Here is a 27455-nt window from a genome sequence, read left to right as displayed (position 1 = left end):
CAGCTGAGCTCCACCGGTCTACACCTTAGTAAACAGTTAAGTTTCATCCACTCCTTCTTGATTCTGTGACTTTACTTCTGGGATCATCTTCCTTCTTCCTAAATTTCATCCTTTAGACTCCTTTTTAAAAATTATTTTAGGAAATACTTTTTGGTGATCAGCTCTCCATTGTATAAAGTATCTTTCTTTTTTTTTTTTTTTTTTTTTTTTTGACTGGAGTCTCACTCTGCCCCCAGGCTGGAGTGCAGTGGCGCGATCTCGGCTCACTGCAAGCTCCGCATCCCGGGTTCAGGCCATTCTCCTGCCTCAGCCTCCGGAGTAGCTGGGACTACAGGCGCACGCCACTACGCCCGGCTCATTTTTTTTGTATTTTTAGTAGAGATGGGGTTTCACTGTGTAAGCCAGGATGGTCTCCATCTCCTGACCTCGTGATCCGCCCACCTCGGCCTCCCAAAGTGCTGGGATTACAGGCGTGAGCCACCGCGCCCAGCCCTAAAGTATCTTTCTTTAGGCTTATTCCTGAAGGACAATTTTGTTGGATACATCAATCAGATTAACACTTGTTTCTCTCTTATTTAAAAATATTCTCCTACTGTGCTGTGTTTTCTGTTGACCAGATGTCTGCTGTCAGCCTACTCACTGTTATTCTGGAGGTAATGTCTTCTCTGTCTGGTTGCTCTGAACATCTTTATTTTGACTTTGTTGTTCTGCAGTCTCTATAATATGGCTGGGTGTGAATATATTTTTATTTATCTTTCTTTAGATTCATTGGGTTTCCTGAATGAGAAAATAGATGTCTTTCAACTAGAAAGTCTTGGAACTTCCATATCTTAATTTCTCCCATTCTCTACAATCTCTATCAGAATTCTAAGCAGATGTGTGGTAGATCTTTTCACTTTATCCTCCGTGTATCGAAACATCTCTTTCCTGTGTTCCATCTATATATGTTTCATACTAGTTAACTTCTTCAGATCTGTGTGCTGGTTTGCTATGAAATATCTCAAAATAGATATCAAAATGAGTATATATCAAATATACTCATTTTTCATCCCAATATCTGGGCCTGATCCAACTGCTTTTGCCTCAGCTGATTCTTGCTTACAATGCCCTTTCTCCTTGTGACTAGTTTTTACTTTGAGATCACATTCCTTGGAACACTATTTGTGGGATTTTTTGTAGCCTGGGTGAAGGGTGCATTCACCCCATGTGCGTGTGTTTAGGTCAGATACCTGTCCATCCATTTAAAAACACATATTCCATTTGGACTTTGCACACCACACAGGGAAGCATAAATGGGGCTCCACATTCATAAGAGGGTAAGCCTGCTACAGATGGCAAGTGACTCAGGGAAAACACAAACATTTCTTTCTCTTCTGGACAAAGCCAAGGTTCACTGAGAGATGTTTGCTTACATTGTCCCACCGCAGTACAGGCTCTTGGGTCTCCCGGCTTTATAAGATAGATCCTGATCTGATTCTCTCCACTTGGGTACCTGCACTCATTACATGCCACAACCCAGCAATGATTGGCCATGAGGGCCAAGGGCCCAGGCCCCGAGATCAAGAGATGCTCCCAGATTGCCACCACTTCAAGGCAGACTTTGCTCTATGGATTCCAACTCCACCTCTAGAAATTAATTTCTCTTATTTTCTTGCCATGTCAGCTGTGCTTTTAAAAATGGAAGTAGAATGTGAAATGACAGACAATGGAGACTCAGAAGGGTGTCAGGGATGGGAGGGAGTTGATAACGAGAGATTATGTAACGGATGCAGTGTACGTTATTCAGATGCAGTGTACATTACTCGGATGCAATGTACATTATTCTGGTGATGACTTCACTAGACGCTCTTCCTTTACCCCTACGCAGTGTATCCATGTAATAAAATTACACTGTACCCCATCAATTTATACAAGTAACATTTTGCTTTTAAAAATATGTGTTTTATATGGTATTCAGGATTTCAGGCATTTTGTTGAAGGTGAGTTGTCAGGCTGTCCTCCATATTCCCAGGAAAGGAAGGAATAGTCTCATGTTTAAAGCAGCATCACTTTTACTATACTTGGATACTTGGAAATGTGCAGAGCCACCTGGCATTTTAATTTCTTTTTCCCCTCCCTCCCTCCCTCTCTCCCTCCTTTCCTTCCTTCCTTCCTTCCTTCCTTCCTTCTTTCCTTCTTTCTTTCTTTCTTTCTTTCTTTCTTTCTTTCTTTCTTTCTTTCTCTCTTTCTCTTTTTTTCTTTCTCTCATTATTGTTATTTTTTTTTAGAGACAGGGTCTCACTCTGTTGCACACACTAATCCTAAACTCCTGGGCTCAAGTGATCCTCCCAGCTCGGCCTCCCAAACTGCCGGGAACATAGGCATGAGCCACTATGCCCAGCCATGGAGTTTTAATTTTCAAGCTCTATGCTTTTTCACAGGCCTAGGGCTTCTGAGAGAACTCATAGGGCCCTCGGCAGAGGCCTGACATCATCCTTTTCCACAGATTTGAAAGGCGGTCTATGTCCTGGCCGCACCCCAGTGCCCGACAGAAATAGAATGAGAAGTATGATCCAGCTGGCAGAATCTCAGCCTTGGAACAGACAGGCAGTAAGAAGGATTTCCAGCTACGTGGTCAGAAAAGTACCATGAAAGATGGTCACAGGGTAGGTAGGCCTGGGTGGGAAGCCATATCCTTCATGCAAACTCACAGTTATTACATTTGATACAAACTTTTTTCTTTTCTCTAGAACATCTGGCCCAGGATTCCTCTGTCATTTAAAAACAAGTCATCAGCAACAATGGAGTCTATTAATAATAATAGAGTGACTTCTACTGTGTGTCCCCTTGAACCCCTGACCCAAGCTCTCACAGTGCCTCACACACCACAGTACTGCTGCCTGTCTCCTGGAGGGGGACTTTTGCTTCCCGTCACATCTCCAGGATGCAGCCCAGGGACTGGCACACATGGTGTCCTAAATATTTTCAAATAAATGTAAGAATAATGTTTCTGTTGGGACTTATCAGATTTAGAGATATCATCTGAGGAGGTAATGCTTTATGGAAAAACAGCTCCATGGAACCAGTCCCTAATGGTCTACAAGAGTCATTCTAGAGACCAAAATCTGAACCAGGGCGTGGCCACTTAACCCTGAGCAGCACACTCTGCAGAACTTGTCTAAATATTCACATCAACTTTGTTCAGAGCTTTACAGGTTCAAATTGCTTTCACATACATCTTATTTACTTCTTATAATGGGAGAGAAATGCAGAATGCTATCCACTTTTTGATTTTTCTTTTCTGATTTTTAAGATGGGGTTTCATGCTATCATCCAGGCTGGCATGCAGTGACCCAATCATGACTCACTGCAGCTGCAAATTCTTGGGCTCAAGCCATCCTCCTGCCTCAGCCTCTCAAGTAGCTGGGTCTACAGGTGAGGACCAACATGCCTGGCCATTTTTTTTTTGTTCTGTTTTGTTTTCAATTTTTGGTAGAGATGGGGCCTCACTATGTTGTCCAGACTGGGCTTTAACTCCTGGACTCAAGTGATCTTCCAACCTCAGTCTCCCAAAGTTCGGGGATTACAGGCATGAGTCACCACACCAAACCCCCTTTTTTCTTTTCTTTTTAACCACTAGAAAACAAGGCTCTGAAAGTTGTCCAGGGAAGCACTGGATAAAACAGAACCTGGTTCACACTGCTGTGTTCAGATGATAAGTACCCTGTCCTCAAAGTCCCAAAAGCTGATTCTCCACCAAAACTGAAGAAGAAAGGACTGGAGAGCATGGGACCTGCTTTCCTAAACCTCCTCATGATATCAACTGCCTGTATGATTTTGAAGGGGGCACTAATTTTCTAAGGTGAATTTTCACTGCCTATGAACAAGAGTCTTTCCAAAGTCGTGTATCTACAGAAGCATGGGTGAATTGCACATCTGCCGAGTAGGCGTGTGGTCAGCTGGAAAGCAAATGCCCTCCCAAAGGAGCAGCCCTGCCCAGCTCTGACAGATGGCTGCCACCTGGGAATCATTTCATTTTTGTAAGAATTAGGCAATCTGGGAATTTACATGAACCTCCCACTTGTCAAATACTGGCACTAATAAACAAATGTTTTATATGCCGTGAGCCAAACAGAATACCTCCTAGAACCAGATCTTCCTCTTGGGCCACCTGTTGCCCCACGTGGGTCTGATAATCCCTGGAGTCCCACCCACCTCTTGGGATCTAGTCTTCTTTTCACTGCCCCCTGGACTCATTCCCCCTTGCTCTCAGGAAAATCCTGGGACTAAGTACTTTTAGTTCCATTACAACTCAAGACTTCATCCTCTGAAGGACACAGGCGTTATTTTGTCCATCAGATGGCCAAGTCAAATATGACATAAATCCATGTAAATACATGTTTAACCAAGTGGATCAAGCATTTATTGGACATACATATGAGCAAGGTACTCTGGACTTGTATAATTTTTCCTTTTTCCAGGTACCTGAAATGTTCCCCACCACACACAAAATGCCACTTCATCACCATATGGTCACGAAGACACTATGCCCGATCTTCAGAGTCCAACACGCTAGGATTCAAATCTTGTCTTTACCATTTACTAGCTCTATGATGTTGATCAAGCTATTTAACTTTTTTGGACCTTAGTTTTCTCTCCTTTAAAAATAAAGAAAATACCACCAACTGATTAGTCTGTTGTGTAAATTACTCCAGAAAAGCCAACAGATAAAAAATACTGGCACTGGATAAATATTGATTCCCTTCTGCCCACTGCAAAAGGTTATGGTGTTAATTCCATCAAACTTCACATCAGATATTGTATGAAGCAGGCAAATAAGCAGTTTTTAAAGCTGTGTTTCCCCCACTTCAGTTAGGAACACATCTAAAAAGTCTACATATGGCATATGACTCCCTCTTTAAAAAAAAATGTCACTGTTTAAATGACTTTAGAGAGAAGGGTAGAAAATGAGAAGTCGAGAATTTACAAAATCTTACTCAGAACCAAAACAAACTCAGAGACAGCAACAGTACATGCATTAGCCTGACTTGCAGAAAAGAACAGAGATTGACTCATTTTACTTAGTGAAGGTAGATAATAATAGCATTGTTTTCAGTTAAGTAACATCAGCCAAAAGAATATAAATACCATTAGACTGAAAAGCATGAATAACCGTGGCTTTCTCTTTGTTGGCATTTTCTCATAATTGCAGTAGAGATCTATTTAGACGGAGGTTTTGATTCTAAATTTCATGTTTGAATTTTTTTAATTGATAAAAACCTAGAAATAAGATTTTGCAGTGCGGTTAACGGCAAGTCAGATACGGAAGCAGTCAGAGAGAATTTGGCTTAACTCAGCGGTCCCAAATCATTTCACCTCCAAGTACCCCTTCCTGCTATCTCTCTCTCAACAGTTTTCATGCTTTGAAAGACAGTCTAGTAAGCTTCACTTATTAATAATTCATCTTCCCTTTTTCTTCAAAGACTTACACAATTGCCAATCAGAGCTCCTGATCAGCTATGATAACCAGTGTTGACACACTTTGCTGATATCAATCCTACCAAAAGCAAAGAAATGTGAAGATTTAGTGATCCTGTAAGGCCCTATTTCAGAGTCACAAAATTTCCATTAGGTTCTATAAAACATGCAATAAGCCTGCAAACTCCCCTTTCCACCATCACAGTCCTCCCAAGATTCACAGAGGGAATCACAGAGACCAAGATTCTCATGATGAAAACAACTTGTTTTGTTGATCAAAATAGAATGATTTTTTTTAAATTAACACATTTCAAATGTTATTTTACTTCTGAACAAATCACATGGTCACTGAGGCAAAATTTACAGCTACTCAATATAGCCCCTCCCGCACCCTTAGTCACCTTTTAGTTTTCCGTGATACAAGGATCCATTCACATAAGTAATACGAGAACTCCTAAAGTGACTCTCAGAATGCAATAGACACAGAATCAGAATGGTCAAGATGAGCATCTCAGTTAATATTCATTGGCATACACTTCATCACCACTCACTCTATGCCTTTGCCGTAAGCACTGTTTTCCCATCATGCGTGCTGATGCATCCTCACACACCCCACTGTTACTACCTCATTAGATCTGTTTTATGAAGTCAATTTTGGTCATTGACACTATGTTTTGGGCTGAACTGTGTGCTTCTACAATTCAAATTTTGAAGTCCTCATGCCAGTAGCTAAGAATATGACTGTTTGGAGACAGGTCTTTAAAGAGGTAATTAAGTTGAAATGAGGTCATTGGAGCAGGCCCCAATCCAATATGAGTGTGTCCTTATAAGAAGAGAAGTGGACACAGACAGATGCAGAGGGAACACCACGAAAAAACCCAGGGAGAAGATGGACATTTGCAAGCCAAGGAGAGAGGCCTCAGAAGAAACCAGCCCCGCCAACGCCTTGATCTTGGACTTCCAGATTACTTGCAAAACTGGAAGTCTGGAAATCTTGGATTTCCAGACAACAAATTTCTGTTTAAATTACCCAGTCTGTGTTCCTTTGCTCCAGCAGCCCTAGCAGACTAATATACTGTAGGAAGCACAAAACAGTTAAAAATATCATTCCTTTACTAAAAAAAAATAATAATAATAAGCCAATAGACAAGCTTCCTTATTCAAAGTTGGATGCCTGCTGGTCTAAGTTAAAGAAAAAAAGACATTTGGTATCATTTGAGAGGCAGTGGAGAAAATTCTATTATTAATTATGTTTTTATTTGAATGTACAAATTAAATTACAACCATCCCTGGAGGAATGAACACATTACTCTCATTATTATTAGCAGCTTAATGGTATTTTGTGGAATCAGTGAGATCTTTCACAAGTATCTAACTGAGATCAAACAGGCTGTAAGGAGAGGAAGTTTTAATGGGGTAAAAGAGTACAGAGAGAAGGGAAAGAACAGGTTCAGAATATGCAGAAAACTGAGTAGAGAAGGCAGCAAGAAAACATGCCCAACAAAAGAGAAGCCTATGAAGACAAGGAGAAACCACACTCCTGCCGGAGCCAAATACCCTGCACATCACAAGCACAGGCAGGCTCTGGGGTTAATCTACTGCTCAAAGAGGGTCAAGCCTCCATCAATAACTAGTAATTCCCCCCCCCCCTTCTTGGAAGCAGAGAACAGACTCTTAAAAGGATCTAGCATCTTGCGGGGACTGGGGCCCAAGTAATCTCACTTTCACTTCCTTCCTTGCTAAAGTAAACAGTGTTCCGGTCATGACCCTACTGTACCACAATCTCCATTTGAATCACATTTTCTTCAGAGAAGTGCAAAGCACTTCAGACAGAAATGCTTTCCTTTTTTGTTTTCCATGTACTTTGTGCTATGCAAACTACAGAGTACAATTTATCTCTCTCTGAAACCCAGAATACCCAGAGCAGGCATGTTAACAATTTCTGTGCCCTGGTACTCAGCATCACGACAAATCTCTATTACTACAACCCACAAACCCCGTGGACTCACAACTAACCCTATAACATTCTACATTCATATTTTCAACATTCTTCAAAAAAAGCATTGCTTTCTCTTTTGTACACTGAAGGAAAGAAAAATGGAGACAATAAATGGCCTGCACAAGGCCACGATAAATTAGAGGAATGCCTAGAAATGTTCCTGATACTAACAAAAAGGAGTAAACATGATATAACACTATAAAACCTTTATGTAGTTGACATAAGAACAAGCATATAATTAAAAATGTGTAACAACTTTGCAACTTTCAAGCATGTGTGCATCCCAGCATCTGGTAATAATTGATGAAAGTTTAGAATGAAATGTCATTTGAAGATGGAAGACGCATTTAATACTCCAAAAATAGCTTTACTGGTATTTTAATTCTTCCTAAGATTGTAATCTTTCCAATTTCCCTTTTGTCAGTATCATCTCCTGTCCTCAGAGTTTGAAAACACATTCTACCTATGGACTACCAAACAGGTAGCAAAGAGGAATTAAATAAGAGATCCCTCTCCTCCATTGACAAAAGCAGCTTCACGGCTGCTAGCATTTAGCATGTACAATTAAGACAGAAGTTTGAATTATTCCCTTTACCTGTGATCTCAGGTAGGTAAGTGGACACTGAAGTATTTGGGCTTTCTAGATCAAAGTGCTACTAATTCCTCAGTTTACCTCTTATGACAATTCTAAGAAATTACTATGGAACTATAAACAGTGCAAACAACAAAAGGAATTAATTACAAACCACTGCTTGCTTATCTTTGACTTTAGAAGAGCCAATGATGTTACCAATTCAAAACTTAAGAGAATTGTTCTAGTGTTCTACGACCCTGCTCCAGGCCAAAATGGAAGGCCTCTCCTCTGGGGTCTTCTGGCACCCACAAGTTCCTTTACCTGGACACATTTGCCTGTGCACTTTTGTATTGCACCCAAAACATCTGGAGAGGTAACTACCAGAGCCTCCCATAGGAAGCATTTTGAGGGCAGGGTTTCTGGTTTAGTTAATTTTGTATGGCCTGGGCGTGGATCATATGAGTTGCTCCTCTCAGCTGTCTTTCTCCAAAGGGCTGAAGTCAAATGTTAGTACTTAAGCAATGTATGCCTGGAGCTATATTTTGCTACATGAGCCTAGGGATAGCTGGCCCCTTATCTTACAGATAAGAGAAAAGAAACCCAGAGGGGATATGTCTTTTGTTCCAGTCCTGCAGCTGGTCAGTGGTAAAGCCAGAATGGATAACCATGTTTCCTGACTCAATTCCAGCACTCTTTCCATACTTTGTACACCATATATAGATATGTCCTTCCTGGCTTTGTACTTCTGTAACACTTGATAATTCATTGCCACAAGTCAGTAACTACATGGCCTTCACATCCTGGGAATTAGCAGATCTCACAGGCTAATTCCAGGAGGGGTATTCCAGCAGAATTCCTCCCTACGTGCCTGCGGAGCTTTGCTTTAGTAGCTGCACGTTCCATGACGCCCTCTGCAGGTGGGAAAAGGACAGCTATGGCCTGGCAAATCAATGGGCCAAGTCCAGGCAGGCCATAGGTTGAGCCTACCTTGAGGTGTTTCTCTCTCAGGCCCCCAGCCCACTTGCAGGGATTTTACCTGGAGCCTGTGCATGCAGTGCAACATCTTCACCCAAACTAAAGCCCCAGTGGAGCTGGGCTTTTTGTTCAAGTAGAGTATAAGGGTTAAAAACCTAAGCTGTGGAGTAGAACTGCTTAGTTTGACATATGAATCTGCTTCTTAATAACTGCTCTGCCTTCAACACATTATTTAAATATTCTGTGTCTGTTTCCTCTTCTCCATAAAATGGAGACAATGGATAATAATCCACCTCCTAGCATGGTATGAGATTTAACTAATGTACATGTAAAACAGTGGGATCTTGACGCACAGTAGGCATTAGAGAGATGGCTGGTATTATTAACACTACTACTACGTATCTAAATCAAAACAATTTTTAACCATTAACTGCACTTGTTGGTTTCGCCATCCACTGTGATTTGGCACCCCATGAGCAAATATTTTTTTCTTTTAATTTTTAGAACATTTACATGATACCCTAAACACATAATCTAGGGAAATGGCTTATTTGTATGAATAGTCTCCCTTAATTAGCTATTAGTTGAAAAATATATCCCAAATGGCATAGTAAATTACCCTGTGTTTGAAAGCAGGTTGAGCATTTCAGCGACAACATTCCCAAATTAGGAGCAGTAAATTAATGTTGAAAGTCCCTCTGATACCTGTTGGGACCCTTCCCTTCAGTGCCATGGGCTTCATCCTCATGGAGCCCTTTTAAAGTGAACACCGAAGGAATCCCTATGGATTGGCCACAGTGCTCTTGGAAGGATTACCTCTGCCCTGAAAAAGAGAGGTCATGTCAAAGGGTCTTGAGCACAGCGCTCTCCACCTCTGAGAACCAGAGAGCACCTCTTCTTCAAAGTGGGGGACCACAGAACCAAAGCTGTTCCACCCCTTCCTGGAAGGTTCAAAGTCGCCCGGCGGGCGTTCGCCTCTTACCACGAACTCCTCCAAAGTCTGATAGGTCTTGCCCCGGAACTCGCAGTAGTTCTTCCTCTCCTTGCACTGCGGGCAGCACTGGCTCGTGTCGACGTGGATGCAGCGAGGGTGCAGCCTCGGGCACTCCGGCTGCGCGCACAGCGGCCCCTCCTCGGTGCACAGGCACGGGCAGGCCGAGGGGCCCGGCGCGAACTTCTCTCCGATCGCGTACACGAAGCCGCTCTCGTCCACGCAGCCCTTGCCGCGATAGTCCGGGTACACGTACTCCTCTGGTGGCTCGGGCGTGGGTGCGAGTTCCGGGCCAATCGCGTCCTGGGCGGCTGCAGCCAGTGCTTCCCCCTGCGGGGTGTCCCCGCGGGGCCGGACCTGCAGATCCCCGGCCTTGGCGCCCCCGCCCTGGGAGACCCAGGCCTGCTTCAGCTTGCTCCACGGCTCACGGCCGGCGAGCCCACGGCCGCTCTTGCTCTTCCAGTCTCGGCCGCTGCCGCCCTCGTCCCTCGCCGGGCGCCCGAGCTCGTTCACCCGCCCCGGGCCGTCCCGAGAGGCGTGCTCACGCTTCTCCTGGCCCGGCTGCTCTGGTGCCTGGGCCAGCTTCTCCAGCGGGATGCTCGGACTGCACAGAGCCACCATCAGGCAGCAGGTGACCAGGAGGGAACTGGAGAGCGCGCCAACTGCCATCGCAGTGGAGCTGGGCATCCCCTACCACGTCCCGGCGGGCGGGCGGGCGGGGAGCGCGGCCGAGGGGCGAGTCGCATTCACAGCCCGGGGGCGCGCCGCCGCCAGCCGGGAGCCGCCGTCCCTGCGGAGAGAACAGCAGCACAACTGAGCCCCGCGGCCCGCGCGCGCCCCGGCCCGCCGCGGCCCCCACCCGGGCTCCGGCATAGCTCTAGATTAACGAGCTGGGCGACGGGGGCGGGGGCAGCATGCCCAGCGTCGGTGCACGGCCGGGGTTCTTAGACATCACAAATTGCGGAGCGATATATTGGAAACGAAATCCAAGAACGACACCGGCCGGCGTGTTTCTGATGTAGTCGTGATTAGTGTTGGAGATGGCCAAGAGCGGCTTGCCGAGCCCAGGGAACGCAGCGAGCAGGGCCCGCGCCCCCTTGCAAAAGCTCTGCTGGGAACCACGTAATTCGGGCACCCAGGGTGTCCCTCCCTAGGTCCTGGCCACATTTCCCGAAGGTTATTAAATGGAGAATTCAGCAGTGGAGTTAGAGACAGACGAAAGTACAGGAAGATAAGAGGGAAACTCTTCCTCATTTGCTTTAGGGGTTTGTGCTGGGAAAATGCGGGGAGGTTAAACAAAGCTTCTCCTAGGACTCCACGATTCATTTCTAACAACTTCTTAAAAGCCTCCCGTCTCGGGAGCAGATGACCCCTCCCTGCTCTCTAAGCCCGGTTTGCTGGAAAAGATGCCCTCGACCCCTTCCCAGAGGGCCGAGTCGGGGATTCCCGGGGCTTCAGTTCCTCGGCCGGCCCGCCCCTGGGAGCCTCGGGAGGCAGGTCGCGGGCCGCGGCGCTCAGTCTTGTAGGGTCCTGGCTGCGGAGCAGAAGCGCCCGGGCAGCACCAAGGAGTGCAGTGCGGAAGGCTGGGGCTCCAGGGCGCAGAGTGGGGGCGAGACCCTCCTACTCGCCGGACCCTCGCCAGCCTTTCTGGATTCCAAAGTTTCTGCCGCCCAAAGGGGCTGGGAGAGCCCGATACGCCGCAGGACACCGGCAATCCAGCCTCTCTCTGCCTCACTCCCCGAACGCCCCCACTCTGCGCACTCCAGTGCGTCTGTCCCCTCCCCCTCAGCCCTCCTCCCTTAGGGCTCCGAACGTGCCCGGCCTGGCTCACCCCCTGCCCGGTCCCTTCCGACCTCAACACTGGGCGAAACGCCCATATTCACAAACTTGGGCGGGGGAGGGGGGGTTCCTCCGGAGCAGCTGAGCGGCGGAACAGAGCGGGAGCGCGTCCGGCAGCGCGGGGACACCCAGCATGCACCCTCAGCCCTGAAGACCAGCGCCCAACCTACATACATGAGCGCAAGGCGTGGGCCGGACGCCGGGCTCGTGGCGGGCGCAGGGGTAGCAGCGGCGGGCGCGGACGCGGGTTGCCAGCGCCCATCCTGGGCCGGTAGGGGACCCACGCGGGGCGGACCGCGGAGAGACCAGCCCCACCTGCGCGCTCCGCCCGGCGCGCGCACCAGGCTAGGGCGTCTCCGGGGACTCGCTCATCGCGCTGCCAGCTGCCGGTGGTCGCGGCCCCAACTCGCATCAGTGCCCGCGTCGCCCTCAGCCGCTCATCCTCCAGCCTCGTCCCCACTTCTCCAAGACCAAGCGCACTCCGGACGGCACCCAGGCGCCGCCTCACTCCTCTCCGCGGAGGGGTTCGGGGAGTTATCCAGTCCCGGCAGCCGGAATGTCTGGGCAGCCGCTGCGCCTCGGAGGGGAAAGAGAAGCCGGGAGCGCGGCAGACGCGCTAGTGGCACCGAGGCCAGCATGGGAGCCAGCGCGCCTGCCACCGCCTCCCCCTGCCGCAGCCGCCTCCGCCTGGCTCCCGCTCCGCTCCCTCCTCTGCTGCCCCCGCTCGGGAGGCGCCGCCTCGGCCCGCGCTGCCCCAGGGGAGGCCCTCGTGCTGCCCCCGGGGAGGCCCCGCCGCCGCACCCGCTCCCTTTGCTGCGCCAGACCCACCTGTCAGTCATCCGCGCGGCCGCGTCCCCACCTCCGCCGCCGGCCGCAGACCGTGCTAGGGTTGCCATTCTCCAGGCGTGTCACTCACTTTGCGCTGGACCTTTCATCTTGGCTTTTCTCTTTTCTTTAATTTCTTCCTCCCTAATTGGCCCCCTCTGGCTTTCCTCTTTGTGGACGGCTTGGTTCAGCTACCGTGTTGAGTTTGGGATTCGAAGGCCGTGTTAGTTTAGCAGACTGTTGAGACTTTTTCGTCTTCGCATTCAGAAACCCAGAGAAATAGACGTGTATGAGTAAGAAACGTAAAAATCTCAAGCGCGAACTTTCTGAATCTCTGCCAGTCTCTCCCCGCTCCCATCTTCCTCTTCCTGCCTGCTCACTCTTCTGCTACAAATAGAAACCTGTTTCCTAACTTGGCTGGAATCCTCAACTGTTAAGCAGAGGCCTGGTTGTTTTTACTCTTTGATGTTGTGTACAGGAGAAAAAGTCAATAGCACCTGTTCAGATTAATCCCCGAAATGGAATTTTCATGGAAATGGCCGTTCCTAGGGCACTGGTTCCCACTCATGGCATTTTAGAATCCCCGAAAGTGCTCGGACGGTAAACGGATAACCTTCCCTGCAAGGTCAGGCGCTCTGGCTGGTGGAAACTGGGGAGACTGGTTTAGGACAAAGTATTTCTCTCTACCTTTTAATTGTATAGACAAACAAGTCTTAGCTGAGGTGGTAGGAAGCCCTCCTTGAAAGCCTTCTTAGAAGGCTCCCCCTCTACCCCCTCCAACACACACAGAACCAACAGGGCAACAGGGCTGGATGGAGGATTTCTTTCTGGTTTTTTTGTTTGTTTGTTCGTTTTTGAGACGGAGTCTTGCTCTGTGGCCCAAGGCAGGAGTGCAGTGGCTGATCTCCACTCACTGCAAGCTCCGCCTCCCGGATTCATGCCAGCCTCAGCCTCCTGAGTAGCGGGGACTGTAGGCGTCAGCCACCACCACCCACCGGCTAATTTTGTTTTTGTATTTTTAGTGAGACGGGGTTTCACCGTGTTATCCAGAACGATCTGGATCTCCTGATCTCCTGATCCGCCTGCCTCGGCCTCCCCAAATGCGGAGATTACAGGCATGAGTCACCGCGCCCGGCCTGGATGGAGGATTTCTATGTCCAGGATAATATGAGCCCTTCTGCTGTTTCGGTTCTACTCTCATTTTTCCTTTTTTTTTTTTTTTCTTTAATGCTCTGGAGACATGATCTCACTTTGTCATCCAGGCTTCAGTGCAGTGACATGATCACGGCTCACTACAGCCTCAAACTCTTGCCTCAGCCTCTGAGGGAGCTGGGTGTACAGGTCATCACACAGGGCTAACGGGTTTTTTATTATTTTTTTTGTAGAGATGGAGTCTTGCTTTGTTGCCCAGGCTGGTCTTGAACTCCTGACCTCAAATGATCCACCCGGCCTCTCAAAGTGCTGGAATTACAGGTGTGAGCCACCACACTCGGCCCTTTCATTTCTTGTTACCGTCAGAAAAGAGATAGGCCACATTTGCCTGTGGCTGCAGCAGCCTACCCACCCACCTGCCTCTCATCACATGCTCTAATCAGTTATGGCTTCCGTGTCTTTATGGTGCCTCTATTCCAAATATCACACCTTTCACAATACCACCGAAATAAAAACACACCTCAAGGTGTGATCATATGTAATGTGCAAAATGGGTCCTCAGTTCTATAAAATCAAGTTTTTATAGCATGGGTTAGGCTACAAATTTTGTTATTTGACTTAGTTTGTTAGCTAATTCTGTTCTTGTCATTAAATGCCCTGTTTGTTTTGTTTTGCCAACAGTACTCTCATGTGGTTACAATGGAGTAGTCCCAAACGTGTGACTAATAAGAAGAAACAGTAACGGTGTATGTGTCCAGGATTCTAACTGAAAAATTGATTGGGGGCTCAGGTGAGGAAATAATGATGTCTTTTTATTGATCCCACCTCGATCACTGGTCTCTTTGAATCGGAAACTCCTTGTCCCAGCCAGCTGGTTCCAGTAGAGAGCCATGAATATGAGATAGCCAAGTTTTCAAGAAGAGGCCTGACAAAACTGAGGATGAATTAAGTGACCAAGTGTCCAAATGGCTTTGTTCTGTTAGATGTTCTCAGAGATAGTGTTATAGGGCTAACAGAAAGAGGCAGGAAAGCAGTTTCCAAGGGATTGCTGTTCTTTGTGAAGAAGAACAATACCCATGCAGCTCGATGAGCTGAGTAATTTGAGAAAATATAGAGGATTTTGCAGGCACTAAAGGAATATATAATTTATTTATTGCCAGTGCAATGAATTGTAATTCACTTTTCTTCTTTCCTTCCTTCTTTGTTCCTTTCTTTCCTTCCTTCCCTTCGTCCTCCTTCTGCCCTTTCTGCCTCCCTCCTCTATCTCTCTCTTTTCCTTTTCCTCTTTCTCTCCCTCATTTCTTTTCTTCTTTCCTTTATTCCCTCCCTCCCTCTTTCCTTTCTTCCTTTCCACTTATTTTCCTTTCCCTTGCTTTCCTTTCCCTTCTTTTCCTTTCCCTTCTCTTCCCTTTCCCCCATTTTCCCTTCCTTTCCCTCCCCTCCCCTTCCCTCCCCCTCCTCTCCCCCACCTCTCCCCGTCCTCTCCCCCTCCTTTCCCCCTCCTCTCCGCTACTCTCCTCTTCCCTTCCCTTTCCCTTCTCTTTCTCTCCCCTTCCTCTTCTTTTCCCCCCTTCCCTTTTGCCTTTCCCTTCGTCTTTCCTTTTCTCTCCTTTCGTTTTTTCCAGGCTACAGTTTGCAAGGCAGCAGCAGAAAGATCTCTGGTCAGGGAGTGAGGTGACATGGGTGTAATCCAAGTTCCACCGGAGGCCAGTTTTGCAACTTTGAACAAGTCACTCAGTGTTACAGGTTCTTTGTTTTCTCACCTTTAAAAGGAAAAAGAGAGGATCTCTGAATGAATAGGAAGTCCAAAGCACTCTAGGAATATAGCACATTTCTGCTTTCATGCCCTGTTTTAACTGAGTTCGTTGGTCCATTTTCTTCCTGTGCGCAAGAGTTAAATCCATCTGCTGAGATACAGTCATATTTAGTAGCCGGTGTGACAGTCTGAGCTTGGCCACAGGGCCAACCCTGAGCAATGCAGAGCAAGTGGGTTCCAGGCAGGATTCTAGGCCAGTCACCTTTCCTGTCCCTTTTGGCAGAATTAATCTTACCTTTATTTTCTCCCCAGAGAATGGTTTATGTCTCTTGTAACAGTCAATTTTTTATGTCAACTTTTTTTTATGTCCCTTAAACTTTTTTTAATGCCAACTTTTGTTTTTTTTAATGTCCTTTATAACAGTCAACTTTTTCATAGCTCCAGATTGTCTGTACTCACCTCTGAAATTGTTGTTTATTTAAGGGCAGTGGCTATGCTTTATTCATCCTTCTATTCTTAGAGCCAATAGGACCAATTGAGGAGGGAAGGGGAAAAGGAGGGAAGAAAGCAGCAATAGAAGGAGGGAAGGAAAGAAGGAGTGATCGAGGGAGGGGAGAAAGGAAGGGAAGGTGACTCAGAGGGAGGGAGAGAAGAAAAGCGAGGGAGGGAGAGAAGAAGAGCACCGGAGGGAAGAAGGGAGAGAGGAAGGAAGGAAAGAGAGAAAGGAGGAATGAAGAAATGAAGTAGAGAAAGAGAAGAAGAAGGTAGTGAGGGATGGAAAGAAGTAGAGAGGGAATGGAGGTGGGAGAGGGAAAGAAGAAGGATGAAGGAAAGGGAAAAAACATAGGAAGGAAGGAAAGAAAGAACAAGGGAAGAGAAGAAGAAAGGAAAGAGGGAAAGAAGGAAGGAATGAAGAGAGGGTAGGAGGAAGAGAAGAATTGAGGAAGAGAGGAAGGAAGGGAGAAAGTAAGAAGAGGGAGGAAGGAAAGGAAGGGAAGAAGGGAGAGAGGGAAGGAACGAAGAAGAAAGGGAAAAAGAAGGAAGAAAAAATGGAAAGAAGAAGGATTGAAGAAAGGGAAGAAGGAAGGAAGGAGGGAAAGAAGGAGGATGGAAAAAGGAGAGCGGGAAGGAAGGAAAGCCAAAACTAGGAGAAATTCACTTGCTTATACAATATTGGGCAAGTTCACAACCATCTCATTTAATTTCTAACAGTACTACTAGTCTTAGCAACCATTATTGTTTTTCATTTTGCCTATGGGAAACCACACCTGAAAGAGGTTGAGACTTGACTAAGGTTACCCAGCTAATAAGGGCAAGTGCCTGGTTGACAGTGACACCTGTGACGGCACCCCCAGTGTCCTGTCCCACACCCCCACTGCTATCTCCTCCAAGTGGGCTGTTTTGGGTCAATGACTTACTATTCTGGATAAACTGGCTCTCCCGAGCTTCTCTATCCAGCCAGAACTGCACAACCTCATGCACTGGGACTTAACATTCATCACAGCAGAGAAGCAACAGGTCATGCAAGGACCAGAGTGGGTTGGTTGTAGGGGGCCTTGGGAGCAGTCCTGAGATGCTGGCTCTATCTTCATGTCCTCAGGCCAGGACCCCCTCTAACAGGGACTCATGTTTGCCAACAGATGAGAGAACACATCAACACATGCATGGCTGAGAAAGGATCCCTTGATGCATATTATCCCATACCCTGAGGAAGAAGAGTCAAGGAGCAGATTTGCCTGGGAGGAAAACACAAGAGATCATGCCTTGGGAGGAGAGGCACCACAGGGCATCCAGTCGCAAGTGAAATAGAAGAGAGGTAAGGAGCTTAGGTGTGCTCACAGAGGGATGAGACAAGGTTGTCTGCTGCAACTGAGGGTGCCAGCTGTTTGTGGTTTGAAAGTGGAAAAGAGACTGTGTGGAATAAAACATAAACGAAGTTAGGATGACTGCAGACCTGACCAGGAAACCAAGAAGGCCTTAATGGAACGCAGAGCCAGCGAAGGAACCTTGCATATTTGTTCTATGGGGAGAGCTGCTTGTGATACATAGACGAGCCAGCTTTACAGGTGGCAGTGGAGAGAACTGGCAGAATGCTGCCACGCCTCACCTTTATGGGTGAAGAGACAGTGTGGCTGCCCTGGGGAAGGAGGGCCTCCCCAGAACTGTGTGTTCCAGGCACAGCAGCTGCAGCAGTATCTGCAGAAAACACAAAGGGCTCCCCACTCCTGCTCATGCACTCACTCCTCCCGCTGACTGCAGATTGCCTGAGCCCAAGGAGAAGAGCTTTCCTTCACTTAGTTCACACCTTTGGCAAAGCCATTTAACTTGAATTCTGGGTTTGGGCCAGTGAAGGAAATGCTTTGAAACCTTCATCTTTGAGGGTTAGAGGGAATAGAAGCCTCTTCCACCTGAAATCAAGGGTCAGCAGGATTGTTGTGGTTCAAGCAGAAAGGTGACCATTAATGAGTGGGAGAAGCCACTTTGGTGTTCAGATGGCTTTTTATGGATGTACACAGAGCAGATCTGGCTGTTAAGGGAGCCACTAATTAAAGTTCTGCTCTGGAACGAGCTACCAGTCGGCAGGGCAACAGCTCCATTACTGCTTCCCCTTTTGATACATGTCTGCGGTGGAGAGTTACTGTTCCCTGGGCTGACCCGCCGCACATGCTGCCTGATTACAACACACCTTGGGGACTCATCCCTTCTGCTATGATGCCAGAAGTCAGCAGCATCTGTTCAGATAATCAAATGGATGACTCACAGATATTCTTCTGAAATCAGTGGCAAAATCTTACTCCTCAAGGAGGTTTCCAGGGATCCATTTTTTGTAGACTATTAAGTCATCCACTGTAGTGGTATCATAGGCCCCAGGCCCCATAGATACGGACCAAAGAAGTTTCAGAAACAATTGTGAAACAAAGGCCTATCAAAATTTGCTACTCTAAGAAGTACAATAAGCAGTTGGCTTAGAATGGTTGGAATTGCAGATGGCATAGCACTGTGCAATAGTGGGAAAGGATCTAGGTCCATAAAGCAGAGGTAAGAAGCTTCAGGTTACATTTGTAAAGGTGTTTCCTCTTACCTTTGGAGAGTTCCAAAGGAGGAAATCTCTGGCTAGTGCCGCATGCCATGTGGCCTTATTTGGGCAAGATTTTTCCCTGGAGTCAATAAGGGAACCTGAAATCCACTCTGGAGCCCTTCTGACTTGGGATGTGTTTTCTCCTGACTTCTCTGGCCCATGGTCTTCCCAGGAGCCAGACACTGGATCTGGCTGTGATACCACAAGAGATGGAGTGTTATTTATACCCTGTAGACTATGTAGGGGATGCTTTGCTTGGCTGAGCACAGCAGAAAGCAGTGCAGGAAGAGGAGGATGTTTCCAGGTGGGCTCATAATGAGTGAGCGGCTAAGGGAAAAAAACAAACTCTATTTTTAATTTGCTTTCACACCATGACGATCAACACAGAAAACTTCTGTGGCCACATGTTTGGGGATTACCCCTAACCATAAAGCAAGCAGTCGATTCTGCAGTAGACACCAACTGGGTGTCCTTCAGTTCAATTCCAACTCCATCTATTTGGAGATAGCCTCAGATTCCATGCGTTGGGAGCTCAGTCCCCAAGACTGCCTCCACTTCTGATGCCAATCTCAAGACCCAGGTTGTTTTACCTGTGCTTCTGAATGACTGGCTATACATTGGGGATTCCATAAGCCACCTCCTTGGGTTTGATTAATTTACTAGAGTGGCTCACAGAAGTCAGGGAAACACTTTGTTTACCAGTTTATTATAAAGGATATTACAAAGGATACAGATGAAGAGATCCTTAAGCAAGGTGTGGGGGAAGAGGCATGGAACTTCCGTGTCCTCTCCAGGTGCCCCACCCTCATAGGAACCACTGTGCATTCAGCTATCCTGAAGCTCTTCAAATGCTATCCTTTTGGGTGTTTATGGAGGCTTCGCTAGGCAGGCATGTAGGTTACATCATGATGGACTTATTAAAATACAAAAAGATTACTTTGGAGACTCTAAAGATTTTAGCAGATATATGCCAGGAAGCAGAGTTGAAGACCAAATATATATTTCACAATATCACAGGGCCACATGCATCTTTGGTGGAGAGTCAGGAAAATGGGTCTGCCTGGATGACTTATCTCCTTGTTCCCAAGCTGGTTGAGCTCTAGAACATTCCCTGGTGTGCCAAGGGGGCTTTGAAATTCTCTGGGGTTCCTCAATTCTTTCCCAAGTATCACTAGCTATACAGGACAATGGCAGAACCTGAGGATGGGTGGTACAAGGGATTCCCTCTGTAAACAGATGATCAAGAACCTGACTTCTCCCTGACACTACTTAAAACCCTGACAGTGGGCCTCCTACTTGGGCTGGGACAGTGGGTGTGTGCTTCAGAAGAATCCTGGGCTCATCATCACAAGGCGATAAGTCCTTATTCCAAACAACTTCATGGGATCTAAACATGAGAACATATAGATATCTAGGACTTACGGAACAAGGACAATGACAGTGACCACCCCTACTCTATCTCACTTCTTTATTTCTAGCATCTAGAGCATGTAGCATCTATAGCAGGCAGCTGGGGCACAATGAATGTTTACCAGATGAATTAACAAAGAATCACAAAACGACATGACACAAAGTGCTTTTTCCTACATCTCCCATTACCGACCCCCTCCACTCCCTCACCCCTCCCCCTAAGCTCCCCACCTCCTCACCACCAACCCACTAGCACTGTACTTACTCATGCAAAACAGTTCTGCAAATACACTGAGCCCTAGGGCACTGAGTGAGCACAGGCCTCCGGACTTCTCTGCATTTGCTGGGCTTTCCCAGGCACCACTTCACCCCCTCACTCAGGAACATGCTAGCTAGGTTTTATCTCCAGCTGTTGAAAGAAACTCCTTCCTTTCAGCACCAAATATAAATAAACCTGAAATTTTTCTGTGGTTCTGGGCCAAGAATTCTTCTTATATTGCTTTTCTCATACCTTATGCATCCTAATTATTCCCTATTCCCTTGAGATATTCAAGAAAGCAATCCTTTGAGGGGCTATTGAGGAATTCAGCATCTGGTTTCCACCACTGGCCAGTGAAGAGATGCTCAGGAATCCATGGAATTTGAGAATGGAGAGGTCTTCTCTATTTTATTTCTGTGAAGTTGGTATTATGTACCTAGTCATTAGCCTTTAACTTCATTATTTACATCACATTATTCAGTTTGGTCTATTATTCTAATAATTGACATTCTGTCTTCCAGCAAATTAAATAACCAGTCCCTGCTTGGGGTTCTCTGAGTTTCCTCGATCTGTAGTTTGATATCTGACATTAACTTGAGGAAATTCTCAGTCATTATTGTTTCAAGTATTTCTCCTGTTCCTTTTTCTCTTTCTTCTCCTTTGGGAATTTCCATTGCACATATATTGCTCCTTTTGTAGTTGTCTCAGATAATTTTCTCAATTCCATTCTATTGTTTTCAGTCTTTTTTCTCTTGGCTTTTTAATTTTGGAAGTTTCTTCTGAGATATCCTCAAACTCAGGGATTCTTTTTTCAGCTATGTCTAGTCTACTATTTAATAATAATAGGCTCATCAAAGGCATTCTGCATTTCTCTAACAGTGGTTTTCTTCACTAGTGTTTCTTTTTGGTTAACCAAAATTTCTTAGAATTTCTATTTCTCTGCTTACAATGTTCAACTATTCTTGCATGGCATTTACTTTATCCATTAGTGCCCTTTGCATATTAATTATAGTTGTTTTAAATTTCTGGTATGATAATTCCAACATCCCTTCCATATCTGGTTCTGATGTCTGTTCTGTCTCTTCAAACTTTTTTTGTTTTGTTTTGTTTTGCTTGCCTTTCAGTGTGCTTTGTAATTTTTTCTTGATAGCAGGGCATGATTTAATGCATGAAAGGAACTGTGTCAATTGGCCTTTAGTGCTGTAGTGGTAAGATGTGGGGAAAGGAACACGCTATAGTCCTGAGAGTAGGTCTCAGTATGTGGCAAGTCTGTGCCTCTCGACTGTAAACTTCATCAAGTACTTCTCAATTTTTTATCCCCCTTTAGGTGGCACAGGATGGCTGGAGTGGGTTGGAGTTGGTATTTCCCTCACCCAAGGTAGTTAGACTCCAAGAAAACTGTGGCAGGCGAGTCTCTGGTTAACTAGTTTCTTCTGAAGGCAGGCCTTGGTAAGAAGAGAATGCTGGTGTATTTCAAAATAGTTCCTATTCTCCTCCCCTTGCTGGAAGCAGGATCCTGTTTGATCTCTAGGAGGCAAAACTCACAAAAATGTGCCCCTTTCACCCCGTGCCTGGTGACTGGGTCTAGCCAGAGTTTTTACCTCCAGACTTGTCCACCATGAACCCCCAGCACTTCGTCAATTACAGTTCAGGTGTTTCTACCCTGGCACCGGATCCATGGAGGTTGTTCCTCCATGGATTTCTGCTCTGATAAATCATCATTCACTTGTCTGTCTAATTTAGAGGCAGTGGTTTGGCCTGTGATCTCACTTCCCTGACAGATCTAAGAAGAGCTCTTCGTTGCTTTTTCAGTTCGCTCAGCTTTTGACTTGTAAGCGTGTTGAGAAGACTTCTTCCCTCCTTATGTGCTGGATCAGAAACCAGAAGTTCACCAGTATCCTTTGAGTAAAATGTTTCAAATAGTTTCAAAGCCACCTTCTATACTTGCATTCAAATCATGTTTCTGCCATGTGCCTCAAAGATATTGTTGCTGTTAATTCAGCATAGATTTATTTTTATGCTAATACCTATTTTGTTGGAGATTGTGCACTGAAAGAGAGATATTGATATGTATTTGACAACAGATATGTTCGCCACCCAATATCCGTTCTCTTTCTTCTGATGACACACACTGACCTGTTTTCCTCTAGAGAACCAACTCCTGCCCCAGTCTCAACACACCTGATTCTCAGTTGGAGCTGCTGGCTGCAGCAGCAGACCCTGCCTGGCCAGCATTGTCATCCTTTGGTCATGTTGGATGTTCAAGGATGCTCCTGTGATCAATCCCATTGAGCCTGCAAGGGCTGGGTTCATCTTGAACCGTATGAAAATAAAATATGTCTTTTCTTTTTCCTACTAGACTTGAATCTTGTAAAAATTAAGGCTTCACCTGCTAGGGTCACCACAAGTTGTAGGTAGGTTCTACCTGAAATGGTGACAGTACAGAAGAAAACTGAAGCACGAAAAGAAGACAAATCAGCTCCTGATAATGTGATGTGAAGTGCGAGGTCTTTCCAGGGTCAAAGAAGTTTCTAACTGGTTCTCTTTGTAATCACCAGAGCAAATTCACATCTTCCCCCACACCCCGCCCCCCAAGCTTATTTGAATTGAAGTCTTCTGTCACTTGGAATTTCAGAAGCCCTGACAAATAAAATGGTTAGTTAATCGAATCAGCTATATCACAATTCAAATGGTGGCCTGACAACATATCTGCAGATATCAAAATCCTACCATAATAATTAGACTATAAATGGTTTTTAGTCCTATTTTCAGTATTCTCAAAAGTGCTCTCTTAGAAATTAAGCCACCGCTTATTCTGCACAAGAATTCCTTTCATGCCATCCCAGCAAATCTGCCTGTATGCGCTCAGATGCAGAACTGGTTCTGAATTGTGCAAAGAGCCGACGTTGCCAGCTCTGCTCCATTTTTTTCTGGCAGCCCCAGCATCCACTCAAGATTTCTGGATCTTTTCCAATTATAACACCATTTGGAAATACTCAGCATTTTCCAGCCTTGAATAATGTATTGATCTCTTTAAAGTAGAAAATATTCTCACAGACCCCCAATGTTGACTTAAATTCTTTTTATTGTAATTTTAGTTAAATATATACGCAAACATAAAACACTACAAACTGTTAGGCTTATAGCTTTTAGACAACTATAAAAATAAACTTACAGATCAGATATAAACTACAAAACCAATGAAATGGAAATGAGCTACATTAGCTTACCAGGGCAGAGCAGAGAGTATTCCTGAAGCCCCATGGCTGCTCAGCTTGGGAGGCCAATGTTTCTAATTACTCTGAGTTCTGAGCTCAGCATTATCAGAGGGTTCCTGCCTGGCAAGGCCAGGATTCTCCAAAATTTTTCTGTATTTAGATTATTTCAATGCTTCATTAGGATGGTTTCCCATAAAGTCACTGGCCTCTACTTAACATAACTATAGCTGTTATTTATGAAGACTCTCTGCTGTTTCTTATTGAATCTGTGACTATTAAAATTGTACCAAATGCAGTATCAGCATAATAATAAACATTTGAACTGTGAGAAAGAAAATCACATGATGGCCCTCAGCAAGGTGATCGTCTAAAGATCTAGAAGATGCTTATGTAATTTTTAACCAACTTTACTGAGGAATAGTTTACATACAATAAAATGTATAGACTTTATATACTTGGATGAATTTTGACAAATATATACATTTGTAACCAAGATGCCAATCAAAATATACATTGTTACCCCGCAGTAACTTTCCTGTTGTCTATTTCAGTCAATATCCTCCCTGACTGCTATGAAAGTTGTCAGAATCTAAAGGGAGTCACTAATGTTAAGAAACTGCTGACAAATAATGCTGAGAAAGGCTCTGAGACTTCTCATGCTTGTATGCCTGATAATAAAAAAAGCTACAAAACCCAAAAGGCTGTCACAACCCTACAAAAAATCTTCCAGGACATCTGCCCAGCAACTGCCCAGTCCATCCTCTGGCTGGTGTCACCCTTGCTATTGATCTTTACAGTCAAAGATAATTATTTAAAAGCAATTATGAAATTCTTCTCATTTTCCCTTTAAAATCCTTAGTTTTCCCTTACCTCCCTGAATACACACATAGTTTAGTATGACATGCGTATTCCCACTGCACTGCCCTATTCCCAGATAAATGTCTTTTCTTTTGGAGAGCCTGACTCTGTCTGTTTTTTAGGTTGATATTGCCAAACCAACCCTTCACACCCCCCAGTATCAGAAAATCACTTCCATTTTGCTTAAGGACTTTCTATACATGGAATCATATAGCACCATATAGTCTCTTGTGTCTGTCTTCTTTCACTCAATACTGTGTTTTTGAGATCTATTCATGTGATTATGTACATTAAGAAGCTGTTCATTTTTCTTGCTAAGTAGTGTCACATTGTATGGCTCTTCAAAAGTTTGTTTCTCCGTTCACCTGTTAATGACATTTGGGTTGTTTTTGGGTTTTGGTTCAAGGTAATTTTGTGATGTATCCAGAGTTAGAAGTCAAGGTTTCTTTCTTCCATACAGATACCTAACCTTTCCATTATCATTTGTTGAGGACTGTCTTCAACCTCAGAGCAAACAAAAATATCCTAGAAAAGATGACTTTCTTTTTCAGTATTTGTCAAAATTCCATCAACTATCAAGTGTATTTGTCAAATATCTGTTCTGTTCCATAGCTTTAGAGATAGATTTGTATGCCAATGCCATTAGTGCCTTAATAAAATATCTTTATACGAGATATAAACATCTTTATATAAGCCTTGAAATCAGGTAGTGTAGGTCCTTTTGATAAAGAAAAATGTATTAGCTTTGAATTTATTGAGTATATTGCTTTGAATTTCCTTATGAGTAGTTGAAACAATCTGTCAGCCTCTACTTGCTGGGTGATATTGAGTCCACAGATCCATTGGGAGAGACCTGACATCTTAATAACATTGAATTTCTAATCTATGAACATAGTACATCTCTCTACATATTAAATTGATTTTCTCTGTGAATTTTTTAATACAAAATTCTAACACACAATTTAAAAAATTTATTACAAAGTATTTTCTGTTTTTAGATGTTATTATAAATACTTTAAAATTTATTTTCCAATTGTTTCTTGCTAGTGTATAGTAATGAAATTGGTTTTAGCATATTGACCTTATGTCCTATCACCTGGGTTAATTCGTTTATTAGTTCTAGTAATTGCTTTGCATATTCCTTAGGAGTTTTTAAAGAAAAAAAATTGTATTGGCATCAAATAAAGACAAGTTTAATTCTTTCTTTCAATCTTTATTTCTTTTTTATTTTTAAATACTTCATTTCATTCATTAAGGACCTCTAACACAATGTGGAATAAAAGGATTCAGAGCCTTGCTCACATTCACACATGGAAAACATTCAAAATGGATGATTAAATATAGTAATGGCCATAGGTTTTATTGTGGATGTCCTTTATTAGACTGAGGAAATTTCTTTCTTTTTTTCTTGGTTGATTATTTTTATAATGAATGAGTGTTGAATTTTGTCCAGTGCATTTATTATTTTCTCTAATAAGCTTATCATAGGTTTTTTTCTTAATGTGTAAATTATATTGAGTTTTGAATGTTGAACACATGTTGCATTCCTGAGATAAACTCCACTTGGTCATAATGCTGAATTCAGTTTGCTAATATTTGATGAGGATTTTCATGTTTATATTCATGAGAAATATTGGTTTATAATTTCTTTTCATGTAAGATTTCTATTAGCTTTTGCTTTTAAGGTAATTCTGGCTTCACGATGGAAATTGGGAAGCATTTTCTTATCCTGGGTTTTCTGAAAGAGTTTGTATGGCTGATATTATTTACTCTTTAAATGTGTGATAGAATTCACCAGTCAAGCCCTCTGAGCCTGGAGGTCTCCTTATAAGTAGGTGTTTAATTACAAATTCAATTTTTAAAATGATATAACTATTCAGGATTTTTAATATTTTGGTAAATTACTTTTTAAAGAAATATGGTCAATTTATCTAAGTTGTCAAATTGTTTTGACATAATATTCAACATATACCTTTGTTATCCTTTCAATATCTGGAAAATCTGTAGTTATCTTTCTAATTTCATCCTCTTGTTTTTAATTGTTTTCTCTCACTATTCTTAAAAGTTCATTATTATTTTAAAAAAAATCTTAGTTGGGCTCTGTTGATGTGTTCTGTAATTTGTTTTTTATTTCATTGATATTTGGGGGGTAAATCTTGCTGTCTTTTTTGTAGATTTTTATATTGGAAGCTTAGGTAATTAGTTTTGTACTCTCTTCTTCTATTGAAATGTAACCGTTTAAAGGTATTGGTTTTATTTAAAGACCACCATATCTGCATCCCATAAATGTTGATATCTGTCTTCTCAGCACTCAGTTGAAAATATTTTTTAATTTTTCTGGAGGAGTTTTTTCTTCAACCTATTTCTTATTTAATGTCTGCTGCGAAGTCTCCAAATATTTGGAGAGTTTCTATGGAATTTCTAGATAATTTTTTAATTGCTGATATTTATTTTTAATTTAATTTAAATGTTACTAGAGAATATAATATTTACTATTTTAATCCTTCAAAATGTATTAAGACTGGTTTCAGGGTCCATCGCCTGTTCCATCTTGGTCTGTATTCCATGAGCCCTGGGAAGGATTGTGCACTCTGTAGATGTTAGGTGTGGTGGTCTGCAAGTGGCAATCATAGCTGGTTGGTTGATGATATTATTTCCATCTTTTATGTTCCTACTGATTTTTTTTTGTTTATATTTTTTATCACTGAGAAAAGCTAGACATTGAAATCTCAAACTATGACTGTGGTGTTGCTTTTAATATCTTTAGTTCTGTCAATTTTGTTTCATGCATTTTGAAACTACTTGTACATATGTAGGACTGTTAATACTTTCAATTATTTGAGCTTTAGTTATTATAAAATGGTTCTCTTTATATCTGCTTATACTTCTTTTATAAAACCCTATTTTGTTGTTATTAATACACTCACACCATTTTTCTTGTACTTCCTCTTTGTATTACATATCTTTTTTCATTCCTTCAATCTTTCTATGTATCTTTGTATTTTCTATACCTTTGTATTTAAAATTCATCTGGTAAACAGCATAAAGTGAGAAAGGCCAACT

General features: G+C 43.9%; 1 protein-coding gene and 1 long non-coding RNA gene across 2 annotated transcripts in view; one reads left to right on the top strand and one right to left on the bottom strand.

Annotated features, from left to right (window-relative positions):
• VWC2 (von Willebrand factor C domain containing 2) overlaps positions 1–12462 on the bottom strand; it is a 143509-nt gene extending 131047 nt beyond the window's left edge. Inside the window, exons 1-2 of the mRNA XM_023232058.2 lie at positions 12010–12462; positions 9988–10786 (exon numbers count right to left, since the gene is read on the bottom strand). Of these exons, the coding sequence (XP_023087826.1) occupies positions 9988–10683 (696 nt within the window). The 5' untranslated portion in view covers positions 10684–10786; positions 12010–12462. The remainder of the gene's footprint in view (positions 1–9987; positions 10787–12009) is intronic.
• On the top strand, positions 10076–23762 carry LOC111555718. Its single transcript, XR_002735621.2, has 4 exons — positions 10076–10627; positions 14494–14602; positions 17209–17384; positions 22129–23762. It is a non-coding gene; the product is annotated as an uncharacterized LOC111555718 (long non-coding RNA).
• Positions 23763–27455: the final 3693 nt, after the last annotated feature.

This window comes from Piliocolobus tephrosceles, chromosome 8 (assembly GCF_002776525.5).
Source record: "Piliocolobus tephrosceles isolate RC106 chromosome 8, ASM277652v3, whole genome shotgun sequence".
Lineage (NCBI taxonomy): Eukaryota > Metazoa > Chordata > Mammalia > Primates > Cercopithecidae > Piliocolobus > Piliocolobus tephrosceles.
The sequence above is the reverse complement of the archived record's forward strand: the minus strand, read 5'-3'. Positions and strand labels throughout refer to the sequence as shown.